This window comes from Dipteris shenzhenensis, chromosome 8 (assembly GCF_047967505.1).
Source record: "Dipteris shenzhenensis isolate YYH24624 ecotype China chromosome 8, Dip_SZ_1.0, whole genome shotgun sequence".
In the NCBI taxonomy this organism is placed as follows: Eukaryota; Viridiplantae; Streptophyta; class Polypodiopsida; order Gleicheniales; family Dipteridaceae; genus Dipteris; species Dipteris shenzhenensis.
This window is the reverse complement of record NC_141603.1, coordinates 4,935,384-4,959,434: the sequence shown is the minus strand read 5'-3', so window position 1 is coordinate 4,959,434 and position 24,051 is coordinate 4,935,384. Positions and strand designations below refer to the sequence as shown.

At 42.2% G+C, this 24,051-nt stretch overlaps 1 protein-coding gene across 4 annotated transcripts in view; it reads right to left on the bottom strand.

The window, feature by feature from the left end:
- LOC147899005 (uncharacterized) overlaps positions 1-24,051 on the bottom strand; it is a 64,503-nt gene that overhangs the window by 15,184 nt on the left and 25,268 nt on the right. For 3 of the 4 annotated variants that reach the window (XM_087378423.1, XM_087378421.1, XM_087378422.1), the window contains exons 3-5: positions 19,475-19,567; positions 19,147-19,237; positions 18,880-19,033 (exon numbers count right to left, since the gene is read on the bottom strand). In XM_087378423.1, coding sequence (XP_087234549.1) covers positions 18,880-19,033; positions 19,147-19,237; positions 19,475-19,567 — 338 coding nt within the window. The remainder of the gene's footprint in view (positions 1-18,879; positions 19,034-19,146; positions 19,238-19,474; positions 19,568-24,051) is intronic. The other variant, XM_087378424.1, reaches the window with a different exon arrangement.

Below are 24,051 nucleotides of genomic sequence, written 5' to 3'. Positions count from 1 at the left end.
GACAGCTAAAGAAGGAGCAGGAGGAATGGGCCTAGATGTAGAATGGCAATCACGTGCAAAATGACCAACCTGTCAGCACCGATAACATGCAGTGGAAAAAGATGCAAAATGCAGCCTGATGCGCATCCGATGGGCAAATCCCAAATCAAGATCCAGAGTAGATGGCACAGGCTGCGTCATATCCCACAAAATGCAAATGCAAATACCACGGGAAGCTTGCAAGAACTCCTGTCTCGGAACATGAAGAGGCCTTCCCAAAAAAGCTGCAAGAGTTGGAAGATGCTGAAGAAGAGGCACAGGCAGCGCTTTGAGAGTAATCCAAACCGGACAGTGAGTCAGAATGGTAGCATAAGGATCGTAAAGTGGATCCCAAAACATCACATAAGCGAAGAAACCAGCCCGAGGAACACCAACACGACTGACTAGCCGCTCCACCACATCAATCGAAGAAACGTGGGCATAATAAAATTCTTTGCCCAGAAAGACAAAGGATGAAATACAATCCGGACCCATTGCAGCTTCAGCCCAACGACAAAGTTGAGCGGCAAAAAGAACCCTACCCATAAAGTAGAGACAGACTCCAAACTGCTGAGCCTGTCAAAGACCTGAAACCAGAAGGGCAGAATCCAAAGAGCAAACAAACGGGGAACCTGATGAAGGAACATCTGTGACAGAGGCTGAGCATAACTGATGCACAAGATCCAGCTGCAGGGAAGAAGAAGGGCCATTTGTGAGATCAAGCTTTGCCGATTTGAAAGAGATGAAGAAGGCAAAGCACCGCGCTTCCGTCGAATGCAGACTCGAGCAAGAGGAACAGAGGAAGCATAAAAAACAAAAGATGTTTCGGGAGCCTATACGGGCTGTACAGGCGGGGAAATCTGTACGGATTTTGCAGGTATGGATGAAGCGGGTACTGGCGTCTGCACCACGTCTGCCTGGACGGAGGGTTGTATGAAGGGCTGAACCAAAGGCTGTGTAGATAACTGCATGGGTCGGGGGGGTTGTACGGACTATACGGACTTCCGTACAACTGACATGAGCTATACGGATGGTGATGAAGGCTGTAAGGTGTTAGACGAGGGTTGTACGGGCAAAACGAGGGAGGGAACAGAGGGGGATGGAGGGTCAACTAGCGCTGCGGGGGCTCCAAAGCTCTCCATCGTCCTCCACACACACTTTTTTTTTCGTGAGAAGAAATGTTTTATTGCTGTAAAATAATTACATTCATAGTTACTTCAAAAACGAAGTAACTACTACTCAACTAAAGATCTCAGTATAAGCTGTATACACATCCTGATCAATCAAACGAGTTTGAACACAATCGTAGAATGATTGCTGCAGAGATCGTTTGAAAAAAAGAAAAGATGAAAATAGTGGATCACCAAAGACTCTATGATTTCTGTCCATCCATAAAGTCCATAGTGTCCAATAGCGCACCCATACAAAAAATAAATCAAAACCCTGTCTTGCTGGATGAAAACCAAACAACCAAAAAAATCTGCCAAAAGTAACAGTAGGAAATCTCGCTCGAAGCCTCCGTCGGATGAGAGCGATGAAATCACAAGTATGTGAACAGAACCAAAAAATGTGAAGCACAGATTCAGTAGAGTGCTGGCATCTATGACAAACAGCCGGAGCAATATGTCTGTGTGCGAGTAACTGGCCAGATGGAAAAATGCCAAGGAGAACTCGCCAAAGGAAAAGCTATTGCTGAAGAGGGACTTTGTAATGCCAAAGGAGACACAGCCGTTTTCTCCACCACTTCATTGGGCGATCCATATGCCAAACAGTATTTGCTCTGTGAGAAATCCAAGGCGGAGGTAATAACACTTTATACAGAAATGACACTGTGATCTGTGAGAGCTTCAAGGGACGGGCAGATGAGGAAGAAGAGCATAAAATCCAATCCTCAAGCCTATTCTGAAGTTCCAAACGAGGTACCGGCAAGTACGGTTGAAGCATTGCTGAAATTCTATGCCATAAAGGATGATAATGAGCTCCCAAGCCGTATTTGCTAGCAGCCATAGAAAATGATAAAATTGTGCCATCATCCTGAAGTACATCCGCCACAGATGAAATGCCTTTGAACGTCTGGGTTCTTGTATGGCCAAAGGAGGGTGGAATACTTTAGACCAAAAAATATTCTCAGCCCTCAAAGAGTTTCCCGACAGAGAATCTCTACCATGCCATTCCAAGTGGGATAAGATATGTTTCCAATCAAGAAGCAGGCGAGAGACAAAAGGGCAGCCTCTGATCTTGCCTTGGATAGAGCCAAATAAGAAATCCCACTGAGTAGGCTGCCAATGCCCGAAGGCAGAGGTATGAATATATAATAAGACAGAGCGGATGATGAAAGCCCAAGGCTGATCTCCTTGCATAAATTGTATCATCATTTTCCCTCTTGAGCAAGTAAATGCATTTGAATATTGAGAATGTTCAGACCCCCGTGCATCTTTGGAGAACAGAGACGATGCATAGAGAGTAATCTGAGACTTTTTTTGCCATTTTTTGAACACCAGAAAATTTTCATGATAGCTGACATAAAGGAAACCAGATCTGCCTTAGTGAACATAGTGAGAGGTAGATAAAATTGTATGTATGCTATCAAAATGGATTGTGTAATTCGCAAACGAACATGTAATGGCCAAGTTGCAAGCTTCCAATATTCAAGTTTTGCCCTTAACTTTGTTAGCACCCAATCGGTTTGTTGGGAACGGAAGAGTCCCCAACCTAGAGGATAACCGAGATGTCGAATGAATTGAGAAGCGGGGACAATTTCCCCAAGCCACAGAAGGCTGTGCCATTCCTGTGCATGCAACGGCAACAATTTTGATTTCTGAAAATTTACCCAAAGACCAGAAGCCAATCCATATGTAGAAAGAGCCTGCATAATCATGGACAAATCAGTCTGAGTATTTTTTCCTCCTCCACACACATATCTATATCTACACACACACACACACACACATTTTTTTTTTTTTTGTGAAACTAAGAAAATTATATTATGAAACATCCATTTTACAACAGGGCAGTGCTCGAGAAAAGAGCCACTGCCCTATCCATCAGAAACAGTAAAAGAAAAGCTGAATCTAAGAAACATCCAAATCTTCCTCATGCAAGGCATCATATAAGGACTGCCGCAATGAGGCTCGGAAGAACTCATAAGCGTGCTGAAGGGGTGAATTCACATATGCATGATTTCACAATAGCCAGAGGGTCCATAAGGCCCAGTATCTGATCCAATGGAAGAAAAGAGAATATTGTGACAAAGAAGCTGATAATCTGCGAAACATCCAGAAAAACCTCGAGAACCTATGTGCAGGAAATCTGAGAGATAAAAAATAGGAGATCTTGTCCAGAAGGTCTCTGGAATATGAACAGAACCACAATAAATGCGGAATACTCTCAGGAGTATGATGACATCTTGGACAAAGAGGAGAGGCAATCCTTCTTTGAGCCAATTTCACTCCCACTGGAAAAATACCAATAATATCTCTCCAGAGAAAGAGTCTCTACTTCAATGGCATTTTTAACTTCCATATCAATTTCAATTTTCCTTTCCACCAAGTTAATGACTTATTCAGATGCCAAAGAGAATTTGCATGATGAGCAATCCATAGAGGAGGTAATATCAATCGATAAGCCTGTATGGAAGTCAATAGATGCAAAGGCTGAGAGGATAATCCTGGACTTGAAGACTGACAATGCCAATCTTGAAGCCTATCTCTTACTTCCAATGTTGGAATCAAAACCAAAGGGAGTAAGAGATCTGCAATAGCTTTCCATATGGGTCTATGATGCATCCCAAGATTGTAGTGTTGGCATGCTACCGAAAAAGAGAGAATACGCCCCTGAGTATCTACCACATCATCAATGAACCAGATGCCCAACTTCATGAGATTGTAAGCTCTGATTGGTTGTTGTACATCAAGAGGAGAGTAAAAAACAGCACTCCAATGAAGGCTTTCCATTCGAAGCAAGGAAGCTATAGAAGCAGGATGGGGAGACCATTTGATGCGAGAGAGCACTTTCTTCCAATCCTGAATCAAGGCAGTAGAAAATGAACAACCAGGCATTTTACCTTGAAACTTGCCAAGTACTACTTCCGATGGATCAACTAGCCAATGTCCATAAGCATTTGTGCGCATCTGACCACACAAAAATGCCAACATAATAGACCAAGGCTGCTCTTGCTGGAAAAAAGTCTTGAGCATAGTGATCTTTCTTGCCAACACCTGAAATTTGATGTTTATAATATTCAAACCACCATGCATTCTTGGTGAGCAAAGCAGGTCCATTTTGAGCAACCTTAAAGCTTTTTTATGAAGCTTAGTTTTCCAAAAAATCTCCATGGCTTGAGACATAAAAGAAGAGAGATCTCGAGATGACCAATGTAATAAAGGAAGGTAAAACTGGACATAAGCTAGAACAATGGACTAGACAATTCGAAGCCAAACATGCAATGGCCAAGTAGAGATCTTCCAATATTCTAATTTGTCCTGAATTTTCTTTAATACCCAAGATATTTGTTGCTTATTTCTGATTTTCCAGCCAATTGGATAACCCAAATGTCTTACTATGTTTTCTGGATTTATAATCTGGCCGGGCCAAAGGATAGCATGCCAGTTGCAATGCTTGAGAGGCAAGAGTTTTGATTTCTGAAAATTAATTTTTAGACCAGCTGCCAACCCAAAATCAGAAAGGGTATCCATCAATAAGCCAAGCTCCAAAGGACTATTCTTTGGCATGAAGAATGAATCATCTGCATAAGCCTGTGCAATGAAAGGCCGTGAGCCAGGAATCTGAAGCCCCACTAACTGTCCAGTATCAACCAGATGATCCATATAAAGAAGCAAAGGATGTGAAGCAATAGCATAGAGCAAAGCACTGAGAGGGCATCCCTGTCGAACTGATCGTTCCAGAGTCCAAGACTCAAACAAATGATTCCCTATAAAGCATTGAGCAGTGGAATCTGAGTAAAGCTAATATATGACATTAACTAGCTTTGGCCCAAAACCAAGTTTAGACATGATTTGAGAGACATAATCCCACTGTACTGTATCAAATGCCTTTGCCACATCCACCTGCATGACCAAAACATCTTGAGCTCAATATTTTGCATATTCCATTGCGATGAGAGTATTGGAGATATTATCATGTATATTCTTTCTTGGAACAAAACCATATTGCCTGGGATGAAGTCCATCATGAAGGATATCCTTTATCCGATGAACCAACATTTTAGCAGTAAGTTTATATATAACAGGCATCAAAGTGATGGGCCTCCAGTCATCCATAGTCTCACATAGGGGTTTTTTGGGCACAAGCTTAACCAAACCATGCTTCCAAGATGAGGGAAGATGTTGATGCTGCCAAGCTACATTAATGAGCTTCAAGATTGGACCCTTCAATTCAGCCCAGAAGGCTACAAAAAATTCAACCGTCAAACCATCCCAGCTAGGGGATTTATGTTTACCCAAATGTTTGAGGGCTTCATCCAATTCAATATCTGAAAAAGACATTTCCAGCATTGAAGCTTTTTGCAAAGAAACAATAGGAGAAACAAGCTCAATAAATCTGCTCCGAGCCAATCGAACCTGAGGAGTAGAAGAAGATGGCTGAGAAAAAAGAAGCTGAAAATGATCCAGATATAGATTTTCTAGCTGAGATAAAGTCTAGGTCCAAAGACCATCGGGTTTCCTGACTCTCATGATAGATTGACTTCATCTATATGCATGTAAATTCCAAAAGAAAGATTTTGAGGAACAACCCTTATCTAGCATAGGCTTAACTCTAGCCCTTGTCTGCCATTTGGAAAGCTTGCGTTTATCATTAGCATCAATTATGGAAGAAGCACAAGACAATGAACTCTGCTCAGAAGCAGAAAGAGACCTTTGATGGCTAATCTGTACCAAGGACTGCTTGTATGATTTTGCCCACTGGATATGCTGTCGGGTTTCTGCCATGTACCATCTTCCATATTCCTTGATGACATTTTGAATACGATGTACAAAAGAGTTCCAAGCAAAGTCCAAATCCTCCTGAGCATGAGATAACAATGGCCTGCAAGCCAATCTAATCATTTGCTGGAATTTTTCATGAGAAAGATATAATTGATTGACCTGTAAGTGTTTGACTGAAGAGAGCTGCATGTCATCCAGAGGCATGCCAAATGAAAAGTTCAGCCAAAGTGGAGTGTGATCAGATAGTTGTTGAGAATAGTCACTTCACATTTGACATGTATAATCATCATATTGCTGAGCATGAATAAGATACCATCTATCAAGCCTGGCCCAATATTCTGTAAAAGCATTATGATGATATGTAAATCCCAAAACTGAAGCGTGAGTTGCTGTCCATAAATCTGCGGTACGAAGTGATGAAGTCATGTGTTCCCATTGCTGAATTTCAGAGGGCAGCATATGGAATTTATGTGTGGTATTGTCCTTCCAGTGAGGAGAATTATTGAAGTCACCACAAAGTATAGCATTTGTGGACCAAGGATATTGCTTTATGGAGTCCCACATTTGAGCTCTAGAAGCTGAAGTTTGAGAGGCATACAAGGAACCTATTTCAAAAATCTCTCCATTGATCATACATTGGATAATCATCCATCGGCCACAAAGATCATTATATGTGCTACCCAGGGCTGCAAATCATGTCTGGCTAGAATGCACAGCCCAGAGAATTGATCAGATCCTGCATAAAATATATCATATCCTGAAAAGAACCCATGCTGGCCAGCAAAAGAATGCTGATTATGCTCTTGCAGACACAACCTCTGGATGAGTTTTATTTATATAGTGCCAAAGGAGCCTCCATTTATTCGGGTTGCAGAGGCCCTGTATATTATAAGAAACACATTTAAGAGAAGCACGCATGAAAATATGTACAAGAAATGAGCAATCCTCAAAAAGAAAAGGAGGCATCAGGCCTCTGCCATTGCCTCAGGGTCTTGCTGACCCTCAGAATCCAATTCCCTGACTAGATCATCTTCTTCACAAAGCGGAATACCCTTCTTGACTGCATTAACCCATGCCTTTGAGATGGGGCTGTCCGAAGAGGTAGATGGTTGACCAGGAGAAGGAGCAGAAGCATCCCAATTACGAGATTGGAGAGGTCGTTGTTTGAGAGGCACTGTCTTCTTTGTAGTCTGCCAACCCTCATGAGAAGATGAATTATTTTCCACTATCTTGCTTTTTCCTTTATCCTTGTTTTAAGCTGAATTGGCTTGGCTCCCTGTATGAACTGAATTTAGGCTTTGTTCCTTTGGCTTCAGTCTTTTCCACATGTCTTCTGACCTCCTTTATTAGATGGCGGAGGAATGGCAGCTCGAGGAGGTGGATGAAGGATAGAGGGACACTCAGAAGCTAGGTGCCCAAACTTGTGACAAGAGAAACAAGCTCTAGCAAAAATGCCCCATTTCAAAGTGAAATATTTCTTTCCCAAATTAACACCCTCAATCTCAACTACAATAGAAGGAGGGGTTGCTCTATCAGTATCCCATAAGATGCAAAAACAATTTTTATTACCTGTGGGACGAGGGGGACAGATCACTTGTCCCAATGTCATCGCTAAGCCAGGAAGCTCTGTTCTCATGTAATCTGGAAAATCAACGACTTCAACCCATACAGGGCAATGATGCTTTATGAGATTCTGATGGTCCTTATTAGGAGACCAAGGCATGATGTGCACCATTTGATGACCAAAAATTAAAGGGGACATTTCTAGCATCTTTTGTTTTGTCAAGGCATCCAAGAGATGAGCTTCATAAAATCCTCGGGAGGCAAAATAGACTCCTTCCACATAGCATCCACCTAGGAGAGAATTCACCCATTGTCCCACATCATTAGCCGAGGATATTTTGCATGGGAAAAAGATAATGACTGCAGTTTGAGAGAGCTTCTTCAGAGGATGCACAAGAGAAAGCAACTTCATTCTGTAAGTGAGTTCCGGAGCAGGTAGCATCCATTCTCTTCTACTTTGTTGAAATTCCTCATTCAACATGTCAAACACATAGGAAGCATCTTCAGATGAAGGAGCTATGGGGGACAGAGTCTCCCTTGATTGTCTTTTAGGTTCTGGAGAGAGCGCTCTCTTGACATAATACTTATTTGTTTCTGCCATTGAAGCTAGTCGATTCAGTTGGAAGAGTCAAATCAGAAAAAAGATGGCAACGCTATATCAACGGGGCACGGAATTTTGATACAAGGGCACGAGACCTGTTGCGACAGAAGGCTTGCTGGAATACTGCCTTACACACAAGAGGACACAGGAACCTGTTGCGACAGAAAACTTGCAGGGATACTGCCTTACACACAACTAGCTAATCCAACGCACTGGAAGGGTGGACAGGATCTGAGAGGAAACCCGTAGCGAGGTGCTTGGTGGCTTGAGAGGGCACACAGGATGGCGAAACAGTGACGAATTTTCAACATGCAGAGGTAAGGGCTGCGAACAAGCTGCACACAGTCCAAAGGAAAGAAACATGGAGCAGATCGTCTTGCTCACAGACACACAAACGGAGAGCTGCAAGGAACACACACACACACAAACGGGGAGCTGCAGGAGGCTGAAACGAAGTGGAAAAGAGACTAGACGGAGCTCTAGAAAGGTGGCTGATAACAACGAGCAAGCGCAGGAGGATGAATGGACCGTAGGCAGCAGTAGGGATAGGTCGGGATCACCAGCAGGGCCGGCTGAGGGCTGGAATCGCCATAGCTAGAGCTCTCTCTCTCTCTCTCTCTCTCTCTCTCTTTTGTGAAACCAGTAACTATAAAAATAATATGAAATCAATGTACATGACATTAGACTCCAAAAGAGAGCCTAATGAAAGAACTCAAAAACAGTGAGAAAACACTTCAAGGCTAGTAGCATCCAAGTCCCTTGCAGCATAACTATCATATAAAGATTGCTTGAGGGACATTTTGAAGAAAGCATATGCCTAAGGAAACTGTTGTCCCATCCTAAAATGCAATCTCTGTGTCCAAATAGTCCATAGTGCCCAAAAGCGAGCCCAGTGAAAGAAAAGGAGGAATGGAGACATCTGAGATGAGAAGCATCCAAACATCCAGAAGAGTTTCCCGAATCTGATAGAGGGAAACCGGAGCCGCAGCAAATGAGAGACATGAGTGATCAATATTCGAGAGTGCGGGCAAGACCATAACAAATGGGGAACTGTCTCACGGTGATGAGAGCAACGGGGGCACGAAGAGGAAGCAATACGACGTGCTTCCAATTTCACCCCAATGGAAAAAGCTCCCACTATACATCTCCAAAGGAATAGCCTCTGTTTCAATGGCAATTTAGTTTTCCAAATTTTCCTGAGTTTTGATTGCCACCAAGATAAAGGCCTATCCAAATTCCAAAGAGTATTGGCATGCTTATCAATCCATGGCAGTGGAAGAAGAAATCTGTAGACCATCGAGGATGTCAAATTATGCAGTGAAAGTGAACAGGTAGCAGGAGACAAGGAGTCAGACTCCAGTCCAGTAATCTGTCCTGTACAAACGTTCTGTACAAACAGCGGAGGAACAGGAACAAATGGCTGCAACATAGTTGCAAGTATTCTCCAAATGGGCCTATGATGCAGACCCAAGGGGAATGTCCTGCAAGCTTGTGGAAATGAAAGCACATAACCATGTTGATCCACCACATCTCCGACAAATCTTATGCCCAATTTCATAATATTATATGCTTTAATAGGTGCCTGTAAAGCAAGGGGCGATTCAAACACCTTGCTCCAATGGATGCTTTCCAAACGAAGAGAGTTACCATGAGGGGAGGAAGCACCTGACCATTTAGCATAAGAGAGAATTCTCTTTCAATCATGAATAAAGCAGTAGAAACAGGACAGCCAAGAATTTTCCCCTGAAATGTGGTCATGACTGCTTCCCAGTGATCTGTAATCCAATGCCCATATGCATTGGACTTCATGTTTCCACACATAGCTGCTAACATAATAGCCCATGGCTGTTTTTGCTGAAAGAAATCAGCAATCATAGTGCTCTTTCTTGCCAACATATGAAACTGAAGATTGAGAATATTCAGTCCGCCATGAGTCTTAGGAGAACAAACAGACTGCATGGGAAGTAGTCGCAAAGCCTTTTTGTGAGATTTGCTTTTCCAAAATATCTCCATAGCCTGGGACATATAGGAAGCCAAATGCTTAAAAGACCAGTGAAGAAGAGGCAAATAAAGTTGCACATATGCCATAATGATAGATTGTACTATCCGAAGTCGAACATGTAGAGGCCAAGTTGACAAGTGCCAGTATTCCAGCTTCTTGTTAATCTTTTGAAGCACCCATTTAAGCTGTTGTTGAGGGGTAATATTCCAGCCAATGGGATACCCTAAATGCCTCACAATGGTATGGGAAGAAATGATGTGGCCTGGCCACAGAAGTGCATGCCAATCAGCTTCTTTCAATGCTAGAAGATTCGATTTCTGAAAGTTGATATACAGTCCAGCAGCTATGCCAAAATCATTCAAAGTATGCATCAAATGAGAGAGGTCACTTTGAGAATTCCTGGGCATGAAATATGAATCATCAGCATATGCCTGTGCAAGAAACAGCTGTGCCCCTGGAATTTGCAAGCCATGAAGCTGTCCTGTATCTGCAAGATGGTCCATATGCAACAATAACAGATGAGTAGCAATGGCATACAGTAGCGAACTAAGAGGGCATCCCTATCTCACTGAACGGGTCATAGTCCATGTCCTTGACAACCCACTACCAAGCAGACACTGTGCAGTGGCATGAGAATACAACCAGTAAATAACATGGACAAGCCGAGGGCCAAATCCCAATTTATGCATAGTCTGAGAAATAAAATCCCAATGGACAGTATCAAATGCTTTCGCAATGTCTACTTATAGAATGAGAACATCTTGTTTAGAATATTTGGCATACTCAATTGCAAGCAAAACATTGGAGATATTGTCAGTAATCTGCCTTTTGGGAACAAACCCATACTGCCTGGGATGAAGTCCTGCTTGCAAGATAAATCGAACCCTAGGGACAATCATCTTGGCAATGAGTTTGTAGATGACTGGCATAAGAGATATGGGCCGCCAATCAGCCATTGTCTCACACAACCTCTTTTTGGGGATTAATTTGACAAGGCCATGTTTCCAAGAAGGGGGAAGAGATTGTTCTGCCCAAGCATGATTGATCATAAGAAGAAGAGTGTCCTTGAGATCACCCCAAAATGCACAGAAAAATTCAACAGATCCATCCCAACCAGGAGAGTTGCCTTTACATAAATGACTCAAAGCATCATCTAGTTCATTAAGCATAAATGGCTGCTCCAATACATGAGCCTGTTCCCGAGACAATATAGACTGAACATGCATAAGAAATTGAGACCTAGCTGCATTCACTTGCATCGAATAATCAGGCTGAGGAGAAAAGAGATGCTGGAAATGACTAGAGCATTGCGATTCCAATTCTGATTTGGAGGTGGTCCAGGTGCCAGGTCCAGGTGCCATCATCCTGCCTGATCCTGCAAATATCCTCCTTTCGCCTATCCACATGCAGGCTTTTAAAGAAGGCCTTGGAGGAGCAGCCCTTATCCAAAAGGGGTTTCATGCGAGCTCGTGCCGATCATTTTGATGGATGATATGAACCGCATAAGCACAAGAATCCTGTTCAGAGGAGGTGAGCTGCCTATAAGAGCTGATTACATCCATTTGTTGCTTGTGAGATTGAGCCCATTTCAGCTTAAGCCTGAGGTTTTCCATGTGACTCCGTCCATAATCTTGAATAACAGCCTGCAAGCGATGGGCAAGACTGATCCAAGCAAAATCCATGTCCTCCTGAGCATGTAAGAGGAGGGGGCGGACAGCCACTCTCACCATGTTCTGAAATTGTTGATGAAGCAAATAAGCACTATTAAGATGGAGTAGGCAACGACCAAAAAAAGGTATATCATCTGTCAAATGTGCTATAGATAATGTCAAGCATACTGGAAAGTGATCAGATAGCAAGAGGGAATGATCAACCCATAATGCACATGTGAAACTAGCATACTGCTGAGCATGCAACAAATACCATCTGTCAAGTCGAGCCCAGTAATGAGTAAAAGCATTGTGACCGTATGTATAACCCATATCTCTATCCCTTGTTGAGAGCCATAAATCTTCTGCATGCAAGAAAGAAAGCATATCCTCCCAATGTCGAAGCTCAGTGAGGATCATGTGAGAACGATGAGTGGTGTTGTCTTGCATGGCAGGAGAGTTATTAAAGTCTCCACACAAAAAAGCATTAGAGAGCCATGGATATTGCTTGAGGGAGGCCCACATTCGAGCTCTTGTCGCAGAAGTTTGAGAGGCATAAACTGATGCTATTTCATAAAGATCGGCATCACAGATGCATCTGATTACCATCCATCAACCTTGGGGTCGTTGTGAGCAACCGTGGGCTGCATATCATGTTTCACCAGCATGCATACCCCGAAAAAGTGCATTGTACCAGCATAAAAGATATCATAACCAGCTTGCTGGCCAGCAAGGAAGTGTTGGTTGTGTTCCTATAAGGAAATTACATTGGGGTGCATTCTATGTACATAGTGCCAAAAAGGTCTCCACTTATTGACATTGCAAAGACCTTGAACATTGTATGTAATGCAAGTAATTGAAGCAGACATAGAAGATATGTACAGTCGAACCAAGAAACATAGTAAAGTTATAAGCTGTCAGGCCTCAGCCATGACATCGACGTCCACCTGGCCTCCTGGATCAATAGCTCTATCGTCCTCATCATTGTCACATACAGGAATGCCCTTCTTGAGCACATCAACCCAGAGTCGAGAAGTCAGGCTATCAGCAGGGGTAGAGGCCTGACCATGGGTGGAAGTAGAGGCATCCCAATGCCGAGATTGTAACGGTCGTGGCTTAAGCGCAAATGCCTTTTTGGGTTGCTTCCAGGCACCCTGGGGAGAGGCATTAGATTCTGAAATTTTGCCCTTTCCCTTATCCTTTTGCTTGGCTGAAACCTGGACCACACTTTCTTTGGGAGGAACAGATTTAGATGCCACATCACCCAACTTGCTAGGCATAGCCTTAGGCCCCGGACCATAAGTTGGAGGGGCAGTATTTTCTGGAGCAATAGCTGTAGGTGGGAGCTGATGCAGGACTGCAGGACACTGTGAAGCTAGATGGCCAAACTTATGACATGTGAAACAAGCACCTGCAAATACTCCCCATTTCAAGTCAAAATATTTTTTGCCCAAGGGAACATACTCCACCTCTACCGCAATGGAAGGAGGGGTTGGGTGATCTGTATCCCAAAGAACACAAAACCGATTTCGATTACCCGAAGGACGGGGTGGGCATACAACTTGCCCCAAAGTAGCTGCCAGACTTGGTAACTCAGCCCTCATATAATCCGGAAAATCCACTACCTCAACCCATACAGGGCAATGATGTCGAATGAGACCGTGATAATCCTTATTTGGCGACCATGGCATGACATGCACCATTTGTCTGCCATAGAATAGAGGGGACATCTCCAATATCTGCTGACGATATGAGGCATCCAAAAAGTGCACTTCATAAAAACCTCGAGAAGCAAAGTATACTCCTTCAACAAAGCAACCTCCCAACAAAGCCTGAACCCACTGAGCCACATCATTTTACTCTTTTTTTTTTTTTTTGGTGAAACCAGTAACTATATTATTAACATGAAATCAATGTACAAGACATTAGACTCGAAAAGAGAGCCTAATGGAAGAACTCAAAAACAGTCAGAAAACACTTCAAGGCTAGTAGCATCCAAGTCGCTCGCAGCATAACTGTCATATAAAGATTGCTTGAGGGACATTCTGAAGAAAGCATATGCCTGAGGAAACTGTTGTCCCATCCTAGAATGCAATCTCTGTGTCCAAATAGTCCATAGAACCCAAAAACGAGCCCAGTGAAAGAAAAGGAGGAATGGAGACATCTGAGATGAGAAGCATCCAAACATCCAGAAGAGTTTCCCGAATCTGATAGAGGGAAACCGAAGCCGCAGCAAATGAGAGACATGAGTGATCAATATCTGAGAGTGCGGGCAAGACCATAACAAATGGGGAACTGTCTCTCGGTGATGAGAGCAACGGGGGCAGGAAGGGGAAGCAATGCGACGTGCTGCCAATTTCACCCCAATGGAAAAAGCTCCCACTATACATCTCCAAAAGAAAAGCCTCTGTTTCAATGGCAATTTAGCTTTCCAAATTTTCTTGAGTTGTGATTGCCACCAAGATAAAGGCCTATCCAAATTCCAAAGAGTACGAGGCACTTGCCATATGTGAAGTCCATAATGATATAATGATGAAAGCTGTAGACAGATGGTGGATGAAGCAACAAAAAGATAGTGTGGCTCCAGTTTCTTGGAAAACGTCAAACTGGAGTTCAGGAAACATTTTGTATCTCCAGATGAAGCTTCTACAGAGTGGGATGAGTATCGGTACCTCAAGCAAAGGAGTTATCTATGGCAGAGTATACTGATAAATTTTGAGAAATTGTGATGAAAATCCCCTAAGCCTTTACCGCAATTTGTTCAAGTTAAAGATTATATGTTTGGCTTGAATGATAGGATCAAAATGAAAGTCAAAGGAAAGTATGCCGAAAAATTGGATGACGCAATAGCAAAGTGGTTTTGCACGGCCTGGAACTCAGTATGAGTTTTCAAAAAACTAACTTCCAGTCCATGTTTTCAAGCCAAACATATCCAGAATCCTTAGAATTCAAAGCGATAGGTTAGAAATAAGTTAATACTTTCAAAAGTGGCTAAAGATAAAAAATGATACTTGGGATTGAGAAGAACAGCCTGTAAATGAATCACAGATTCAGAAAGAAGCTGAATCTGAGTACAGAAACTGTAGAACTTGAGGAAAATTCCAGCAAATTGTCAAGCTAGGAGAAGAAAGAGCAGATTTACGATTGGATATGCATGTAGAAGTGATCCCACAATGTCAGAATTGGGCCATAGGAGCAGAAAATCCATCGCAATTTATCTAGGAAGAATTCTTGCTGCTGTGAACTGATTTTGAGCAAGTTGAGAAATATGTAAAAAGATAACAAAACGAATATATTGATTTCTAACTGCAATATTAATTTAGTTGTTCTAGGTTAGAATTGCATTTAGTATTAGTTTAATCTTTTGATTAGGTCTTTGAAAAAATTTGCCCCATGACCCCTCTACCCATGCACATAATCAATTAAACAAGTAGGCCTACAACAAATACCATCCTAAGTTTTCTAGGCTCACAACTTGACCTAGACAACTCATAATTTACCCAAACGGAAGTCATCCTTTAGACCTCGATGTGCCCTAACTAATGTAATGTGCATGTGAGTTATCAAGGTGTGAGTCCTAATGCTCAAAGATTATGTGTTTTGAAGATCACATCGCCTCCTGGTTAAACACTACGTGTTCTTGATCTGCCCTCATTAAGCAAAGCATCATTGCCCAACACACCAAGGCTCACCCACAAAGCCAATCTAAAGGTATCAAGAATAAACCATGGATACTTGAGACCCAGCTGATGTTAAGAACCCTTGTGGATCAGTCTCATACGGCATGTTGATATCACGTGAAGAAATAAACGACTCATAACTTCACTGATGTGAGGTCCACCTCATGCACTAGCTCCCAATATCTTGTCACTAGATGTGACTATCATGGATATACATGATCCTCATCATACTGTAGATGTGTAAACAAGACCATACTAACTGATTTCTATATTATATAGTATCAATAGATTAAAGTAAAAAACTTAGGCCGAAACAACCTTGAACCCGGAACAGAACCCGTGAGAGCAGGGATCCTGAGAAGCAAGCCACATAGCAGCCATCTATCCAATTTTTTATTGGTCAAGCATCCTATGGATAATGGATTGCTGATTTGTATCATTTTCTCAAGGTTTCTAATAGAAGGTTCCTTTCTTTGGAGAAAAAAAGAGACATTAAACACACTTCAGAGTAAACAAGAAAAATGAGAATAAAAATCGCTTCATAAGGAATGTTAAGGTCACCTCCCCACTTGTGAGCCCCCATAAGAGGACTTGTTAAGGTAGGATTAGGAGTTCTTCCATGTGGGCAGCAGACTGGCTGTCACATGGGCAGCAAACATACATTCCTATATCAGATCTGAGAGAGCTTGAAGGGATACCTTGTGGGCTCGGGGGTATTCAGTAGAGATGCCAAAGCAGCAAGCACAGCAGCAGGGAGCAGCAGGGCAGCACAAGGACTGTATGCCAGAGCAGCAGGTACTGAGGCTAGTACAGTAGGTACAGTACTGGTCGGCAATATGGCAGCAACAGCAGCAGGTCCAGAAGGACTGCTACAGGTCAGCAGTACAGCATCAGCAGGTATGGCGACTGGAGCAGTGTTGTCAAGCTTGCTGTTTGTAAAGATCAGAAAGGATGAGGTGGTGACCAAAAAGGAAGGCCCCTGCAGCAAAGGCCTTCAATAGGCAGAAGGCAGGTCACTTGATTTGGAACCCTACAGATTGGGTCAACTGACAAAGATGATCATGCCCATGTTACATCTACTGTTCTTTCGTTCTCCACTTCTAAAGTGTTCTCTATCTCTCCTTCTAAGGACATGTCCGAAGGGAGATTTGAAGTGTTGTCCTTTGACAAAACCTTCCGCATTTAGATGTCTCTTTTTCTCAGCTGGGGAATCCAAGAACATTCAGCTACATGTTGTATTAGCTTTGCTAGTTTCCTGACAAGCATAGGTGTGTTTTTCAACACCCATCTCAATTTCAAAAGATTCCAAAATCTCTTGGATAGACCCACTGCTTACTAAGCTTTGAAATCCCAACCCAAACAACAACAAGATTTGACATCAAAAAGAAAGATAGCAAAGCAAAAAAAGAAAAGAAAAAGAAATAAGAAGGTTGATAATTAAAAACAAAATAACAACTAATGCTGACAGAAGTTAACAAAGATAAACCAACACAAATACAAGAAAACAAACATGACACGAACGCAAACACAAGGAATGAATTAAGCTCTCCAGTTTGGATTTTGATTCTACTGTCAAGGATCCTAAACATATCCATAGCCAAAATTCCAAAGATATAACAACTACAACATAGAACAGAGCAGAGTTTCTTCATTACTTTTGTTGTGTTATAGAAATAATAGGATTTAATTACTAACATAAGAGACAAAGAAACTTATACTTGTTCAAAGACAAGAGAACCTATAGAATTATGAAGAAACTACTTCATGATTAGCCATATCAGAAATGTTTTGAGTCAATGTAAGGCATTCATATGATATTCAACACAGCATACTATGATTGTTGTCGTTTATCACAGATATCAATGTCCAAACCTAAAGAAGATGCATCATGCTAAGATCTAAGAAACTCCCATATTTTCCACTAGCTGTACAAGTTCAGAAAACTCATGAGGATAAATTCTCCCACTGACAGGCTCTGGACCTTTGTACATAAAAGAATTTGGGTCTTTGTGCATAAAATCCTTGAACTTTGGAATATCTTAGACAAAACAAGTCATCTATGAATCTCCTAACCTGAATAAGTTTATGAGGAAAGATCGAACAAGTGATAGGTAGAAGTTTGCTAAGAAAACAACACAGTTAGTGCCCACGTTGAAAGAAGAGGGCCTGGATTATCGTGTAATATGGCCCCTAGTAGACTAGCTAGCCTGTGGGTAAGCCAGCCTATGGCTAAGATGGGGCTAGTGAGCCCAATTGGCCAGTTCACAAGATCTTAGCATGGCTGGTCAGTTCAGTCGAGACCAATGAAGGCAGTGAGAGACACCTCCTTTGGTTCACCTTGCCGTACCAATTGCACAATTGCAAACTGGTAGCTCTAATACTTCTCAGCATGTCATATTACACATGCAAAGCCTTGAGTTATGATAAAACATATACTGATTATTCTAACTATATCGGCTTCTCTTCCGCAATAGTCACATTACAATCACAACTCTTTTCATGTAGAAGAACTACAACACTATATAAGAGTCTTGAACAGAACATATTATTCTTCTAAATTTAATTGGCTGCAGTTGAGGTGGAACAAGAGCTACAACAGAGCAGTTGATTGCAATAGTCACATTACAATCACAACTCTTTTCATGTAGAAGAACTACAACACTATATGAGAGTCTTGAACAGAACATATTATTCTTCTAAATTTAATTTGCTGCAGTTGAGGTGGAACAAGAGCTACAACACTATATAAGAAAGCATCACTTTTGTAACAGCGTTAAATAAACCAAGCTTTTGCTCAACTGCAACAAATTAATTTCTAAAGAGTAATGTATTCTGTGCAAGTCAACTGTCAGTTATATGGTGTTATGCTGTTCTTCCACATGAAAAAGCTCACAACCACAGCATGGCTATTCCAAAAGAGAAGTTGAGACAATTACAATAATATGTATATCTTTTTGAAAGCACTTATCATTCCCTGGTGCAAAAGCTACCAATTTGCAAATATGCAACTAGTGCTTAAGGGTGAACGACAATCGCCTTTTACCTTTGTTAGACTCCAACTAAATAACCGTTCTAAGATCTTGTCAACTGGAAAGGTGGGCTCACCTGCCCCATCTCAGCCCTAGATTGGCTTACCTAGTCATGCTAGCTAGCCTACCAGGGGTCATATTACATAATAATCTTGGCTTCTCTCCTTGCAACTTGGCTGCTAGTACTTTTGATGCTACTGAGGTGTGGTGCTGAGGTGATATCAGGTTGAAAATATGCCAGTGTCTCCGACTAGAAGAGTCTAGTTATGTTTTCCATATTTGAAGCGACATGCATGGGACTACATCGAACACTAGATTATGTCCTTGCTATAAAAATCCAGATTTCAAGAGACAATCGAAGAGCTGTAACTGCACAATGGACTCAACTATACCTGATTGGATACAACACAGCAACCGGATCGAAGAACTTTCTCACTGTGATATGTGTCAAAGTTTGTGAGTGCCACTTCATGAATCTTTCCTTCTTGTTTCAGCTGCATCAAGACATTTGTTGCATCAAGGTACCTTTCATCCCCATAATCCCACCTGTATGCAGGATACAAAGTTCTAAGCTTCCATGGCAAGAATCACTAAAAGTACTAAACAACTCTACACAGAACATTATACAACAAACCACTGAATTGCAAACTTTTACCCACCAGTGAAACTGCACCATATCTAAAGTAGAAACACCCAATTTTCGTCTAGACCGATCAATACTTGCCTCCACTACACCACGTGTCATTAATCCTGTATGTGAGGAAGCAAAACTCAAATTGGCGAAGTCTCGTATCGACGTCGAAATCCAATCAAGAAGGAAAATGGACACAGCTCTGAAATAAAATCTATTTACATCCTTTACATTTAGATCAGAATTTCGAAATTCATAAAGCTTGAAACCAGTTCACTAGATTGGGAATAAACTTGTGAATCTAAAAAAGAGAAAGCACAAAACTCTGAAATTCAATCTATTTAAAGCCAGTTTACCAGGTTGGGGAACAAACTTTGTGAATCCATATGTGGGCATTGCACCTTTGTACTCCTTCAAGAATCGTCCGTACATCTCCTCTGCAGGTCCATCTGAAGAAACAGAACACTTTTCATGTGGAGACGAGTAGTTTATTTCCCGAAAAATAGTATCCATATGTACAAAACAACACGGGGCTATTACAGACGGGCCAATAAGAATATTTGGAGTGCAATAACCAACGTTCTCAATGTGGGTTGTTTTAGTTGTATATACGATAATAAGCAGTTTCAACTTTTAGCCTACAAACACAGCACAACATTGTTCCGACTTGAAGATCAAGGGAGCATGGATGCATAACAAGCCAGCTTTCGTCTTCAAAAGCTTTATAAGGCACCAAATAGCCTAATAGCACCATTAACAATAAAAACGTCAAGGCTTAGGATATTGGATGCGCTTTCACAATTTGAAAGTAGAAAATTTTGAAAAATGAACCCACTATGGGGGCAGACAATGGCATAACATGAGCAAAAGCATTGTCAGCCATTGGAATCCATCAAGATTAGACCCCAATGGCGACACACAGATAATAATTGTATGTGCACGTATATACACGTGTGCTCTGTGTGTGTGTGTGTGTGTGTGTGTGTGCACGATGTATGTATGTGTGTATGTGTGTGTGTGTCTTTGGTGATCCTACTTTCTCTCTATTTGGCTTTTTTAGGCGTTCTTTGCAGCAATCTTTCTTTGATTGCTTGTAGACCCGCTGCATAGATCATGAGGTCTTTTTGGCATATACTGAAATTTTCAGTTGATGTAATTGTAGCACCTTTTTTTGAGGTTGCTACTCATATAATATAATCAATCAAAGATTTCACCCAAAAAAAAAAAAAAAAAGTGTGTGTGTGTGTGTGTGTGGAGAGAGAGATGGTTGTAGTTGAGTGTGTGCAGAGTGAGAGTGAGATTCCGTGCTAGCCCTCGTGCTCCCACGCTACAGCTGCTTGTTTCTCCCTCAGTTTGACACCCTCGAGGTTCCTTTTGACGTCCGTTTTATGTCCGTACGCTCTATCAGAAAATCCCCAAAAAAAAAATCGTACTGTCAAAAATCCGTACGATTTTGTCCGTACAGTCAGAAAAATCCGTGCAGTCCGTACAGTTTTGTCCGTACAGTCGGGGAAGTCCGTACAATTTGCCTGTCAGGAAAAAAAAAATTTACTGTCAAAAATCCGTACGATTTTGTCCGTACAGTCAGAAAATTCCGTACAGTAAAAAAATTCCATACAATCGGGGAAGTCCGTACAGTTTGCCTGTCAGAGAGAAAAAAAAATCATACTGTCAAAAATCCGTACGATTTTGTCCGTACAGCCAGGAAAAAACCGTACAGTTTTGTACTTTCTGTGCTTTCCTCCTTGTAAAGCGTTGTTGCTTCCAAGTTTTTTCCTTAACTAGAATGGCGGATTATTCCTATGAGAAAACCTTTCACAAAGACAAGTCAAACAGGTGATGGATTTAGATGATTCCCTTCATGACTGTGCTGAGGCTCAGCTTGTTTATGAGGTTATGCATGAAGGGTTTGAAGACACCCGTAAAGGTTGGAAAGATCCACTTCCCACCACTGGCATTATGGTGAAAGTGGATGATATATTTGATCTAGTTAAGGAGTATGCAAAACATGCCATTATAATTTTCTTCCCAGACGGATGCCTGCTGCTGCAGATGTTGGGAATTGGTTAGCTCATTCTTATGTCAAAAAAGTTCATTATGCAGCGAGGGGCTTTTTTGAGATCACCATGGCTGACGAGGAGCACCATCAGGTTTTGCTGGAGCACTCTCCTCTTTTCTATGGCCAGTAGATGGTCCATGTTCTGCCCTGGTCTCCCACCCGGGATTATCAAGCATTGATTCGGCATCGTTGCCCTGTTTGGGTAGAAGTTGTGGATTTTCCTCAATGCTTGTCTTCTCTTCTACCTAAAATTGCAGCTTCCCTCGGTAAGGTGGTATGTCCACCACGACCCAATGGAAATTCGAATCGCTTCTGCATTTTGTGGGATACAAATCATCCCACTCCAGCTTCATACTCGGTTACTGTGAATAATGTTTCCATGGGGAGTGCCTTTTACAAGCTCAAGTGGGAGCTGTTTGCAGGTGCTTGCTTTGAATGCAAGCAATTTGGGCACATGGCTTCACAATGCCCTTCCCCAGCTCCACGGATGCCAGTGCAAGCTGAAATGGTTCAGCCTTTGAATAAGAATGCAAATGCCTCTTCTGTGGTCAAAGATAAAGGGGTTAAACAGTTTTTCTCTGTTCAAGAGAAAGGCAAAGCCCCAGCTGTCTCACATGGTAATGCTTCTTTTCCTGTGCCTTTGTCCTCTCCACCTCACGGGAAGGGGGAAATTTTTTTGACTGATGGATGGCAAACTCCTCGCAAAGTGATCTCCCCTAGGCGACCTTTGCCTTCTCAGACTTGGAGTGGTGCATCCTCTCATGGGAAAACACCTGCTGAAAACTCTCGTGTTGGCTTGACTTGGGCTGCTGTGACTGCAAATCGGACCTTGTTTCCTGAAGAAGAAGTTGCTGCACTTTTGTCCTCTCCTCAGGCTGATGCTTCATCCCAAGGTAGAGGCCCGGACATTGAGGTGGAAATGCAGACGTAGACAGCCCGTTAGTTGCTGTACATACCTGTCCCATAACTGTAAATATGCTTGATCATCTGAAGTGTGTTACTCTCAATGTACAGGGAATGTGTGATGGTCGCAAATGGAAACTGGTCTAGATGTATATCAGGCAATTGCAGCCTGATATAATTGCTTAAGAGCATAATCAGCATATGTATGCTGGTCAAATAGGCCATTTTGCTGGTTATGATATCTTCTATGCTGGAGAGCACTCCTTTTCTGGTGTGGCTTTTTTGGTAAAGCACAACCTTCAACCTGTTGTGGCTCTCAATGATCACCATGGTAGATGGATTATTGTTCAATGCCTTGTTCAAGGGGAAATTTTTGAATTTGCATCGGTTTATGCCCCCCAGTCTTCTCATGATAAAGCTTTGATGTGGGCTGCCATGCATACTTATCCATGGCGACAACATGCCTTCATTTGTGGTGACTTTAATAATGCCCCTCAATCGGGTGACAACACCTCAGGCCACACTCATATGTTGGCTTCTGAAACACAGGCATGGTCTGATTTTTTGCTTCAGTTGCGCCTAGTTGATCTCTGAAAGGAATTACAGCCCATGCTTCCGGGTTATACCTTTCAGCATAATGCTCAATCTTCTTATCGGGCACGCTTGGACAGATGGTATCAGATTGATCCACAACATTGTGATGCCTTTACTTGTCAAATTTGGGTTGATCATGCTTTCACACATTCGGATCATGCTCCTCTTTGGTTAAGGCTTTCCTTACATGAATTTCCCACTGACAGATTGCCTTGCCGAAGGCTTTTGCTGATTAATAATAGTTATCCGAAGCATGCTGACTTTAAAGCCTTGGTCTCTGATGCTATTCAGCCTCTCCCTCGTCAGATACGCATTGGTCTGGATTATGCCTGGCAGGCTTTTGTTGCTCGGATGCAAGCAGTTATTCGAGATTATGGCAAATCCTATATGCAAGCCACAAGGGAGACTGTAGCACATGCCAAATTTACATGTCACAGTTTTGACTGAGCTTGCTCATCTTTGCCCTTTGTCTTCAGAGGAAAGCATGCTCTTATGTCAAGCTCAATTCTCTCTTCAATCTAATGATCGCAGAAAGCTTGCTAAATGGGAATCTCGATCCAGACAACGCGCATTTTTGGATAAAGGCTGATCTTCCAAGCAATTTTTTAAGAGTTTACACTACAAAAGACAGGCTGCCAATATCTGTCCGATTCGGATGCATGATGGTTCTTGGTCAACATCTCGTTCAGAGCTTGCTGATTTATGTGTACAGCACTTCTCCACTCATTTTGGGCATCTGGATACTCTTTCTCCTCGGGTCGTGTCTGCACGTCAGCTTCTTTGGCAGCATATTCATCCAATTCTGTCTGATGCTCAGGCTTTGGAACTTGAACATCCCTTCACTAAAAGGGAATTGTATGATGCACTGAGATCCTGTGGCAGATGGAAATCTCCAGGATGGGATGGTCTCACTGTTGAATTTTTTCTTGCATTCTGGGATCTTCTTAAATTCACCTTGCTGCAAATGGTAAATACAGCATGGCAAAATCAGCAGATGCCTTTGTCATTTACCAGATCATTGCCAAAATGGTGGTTGATCGGATTAAAGGTTATTTGCATGATGGGTTGCATCCCTCCCAATATGGCTTTGTTCCACGTCGCCATATCACAGATAACATTGCCAATGCTTATATTGGGATTGAATATGCCAAATACACACAGCAGGATGTTCTACTCTTGCAGGTAGATATTGCAAAAGCCTTTGACACAGTTCAATGGGATTTCATCTCGCAAACTATGCGAGCTTTGGGGTTTGGACAAAAAATGCAGCAGGTTATTTACTGGCTTTACAAAGATAGCAATGCGGCTTGCATTATTTCTGGGGATATCTCTCATGAGTGGACTCTTCGTTGTTCGGTCCGCCAGGGATGCCCTCTC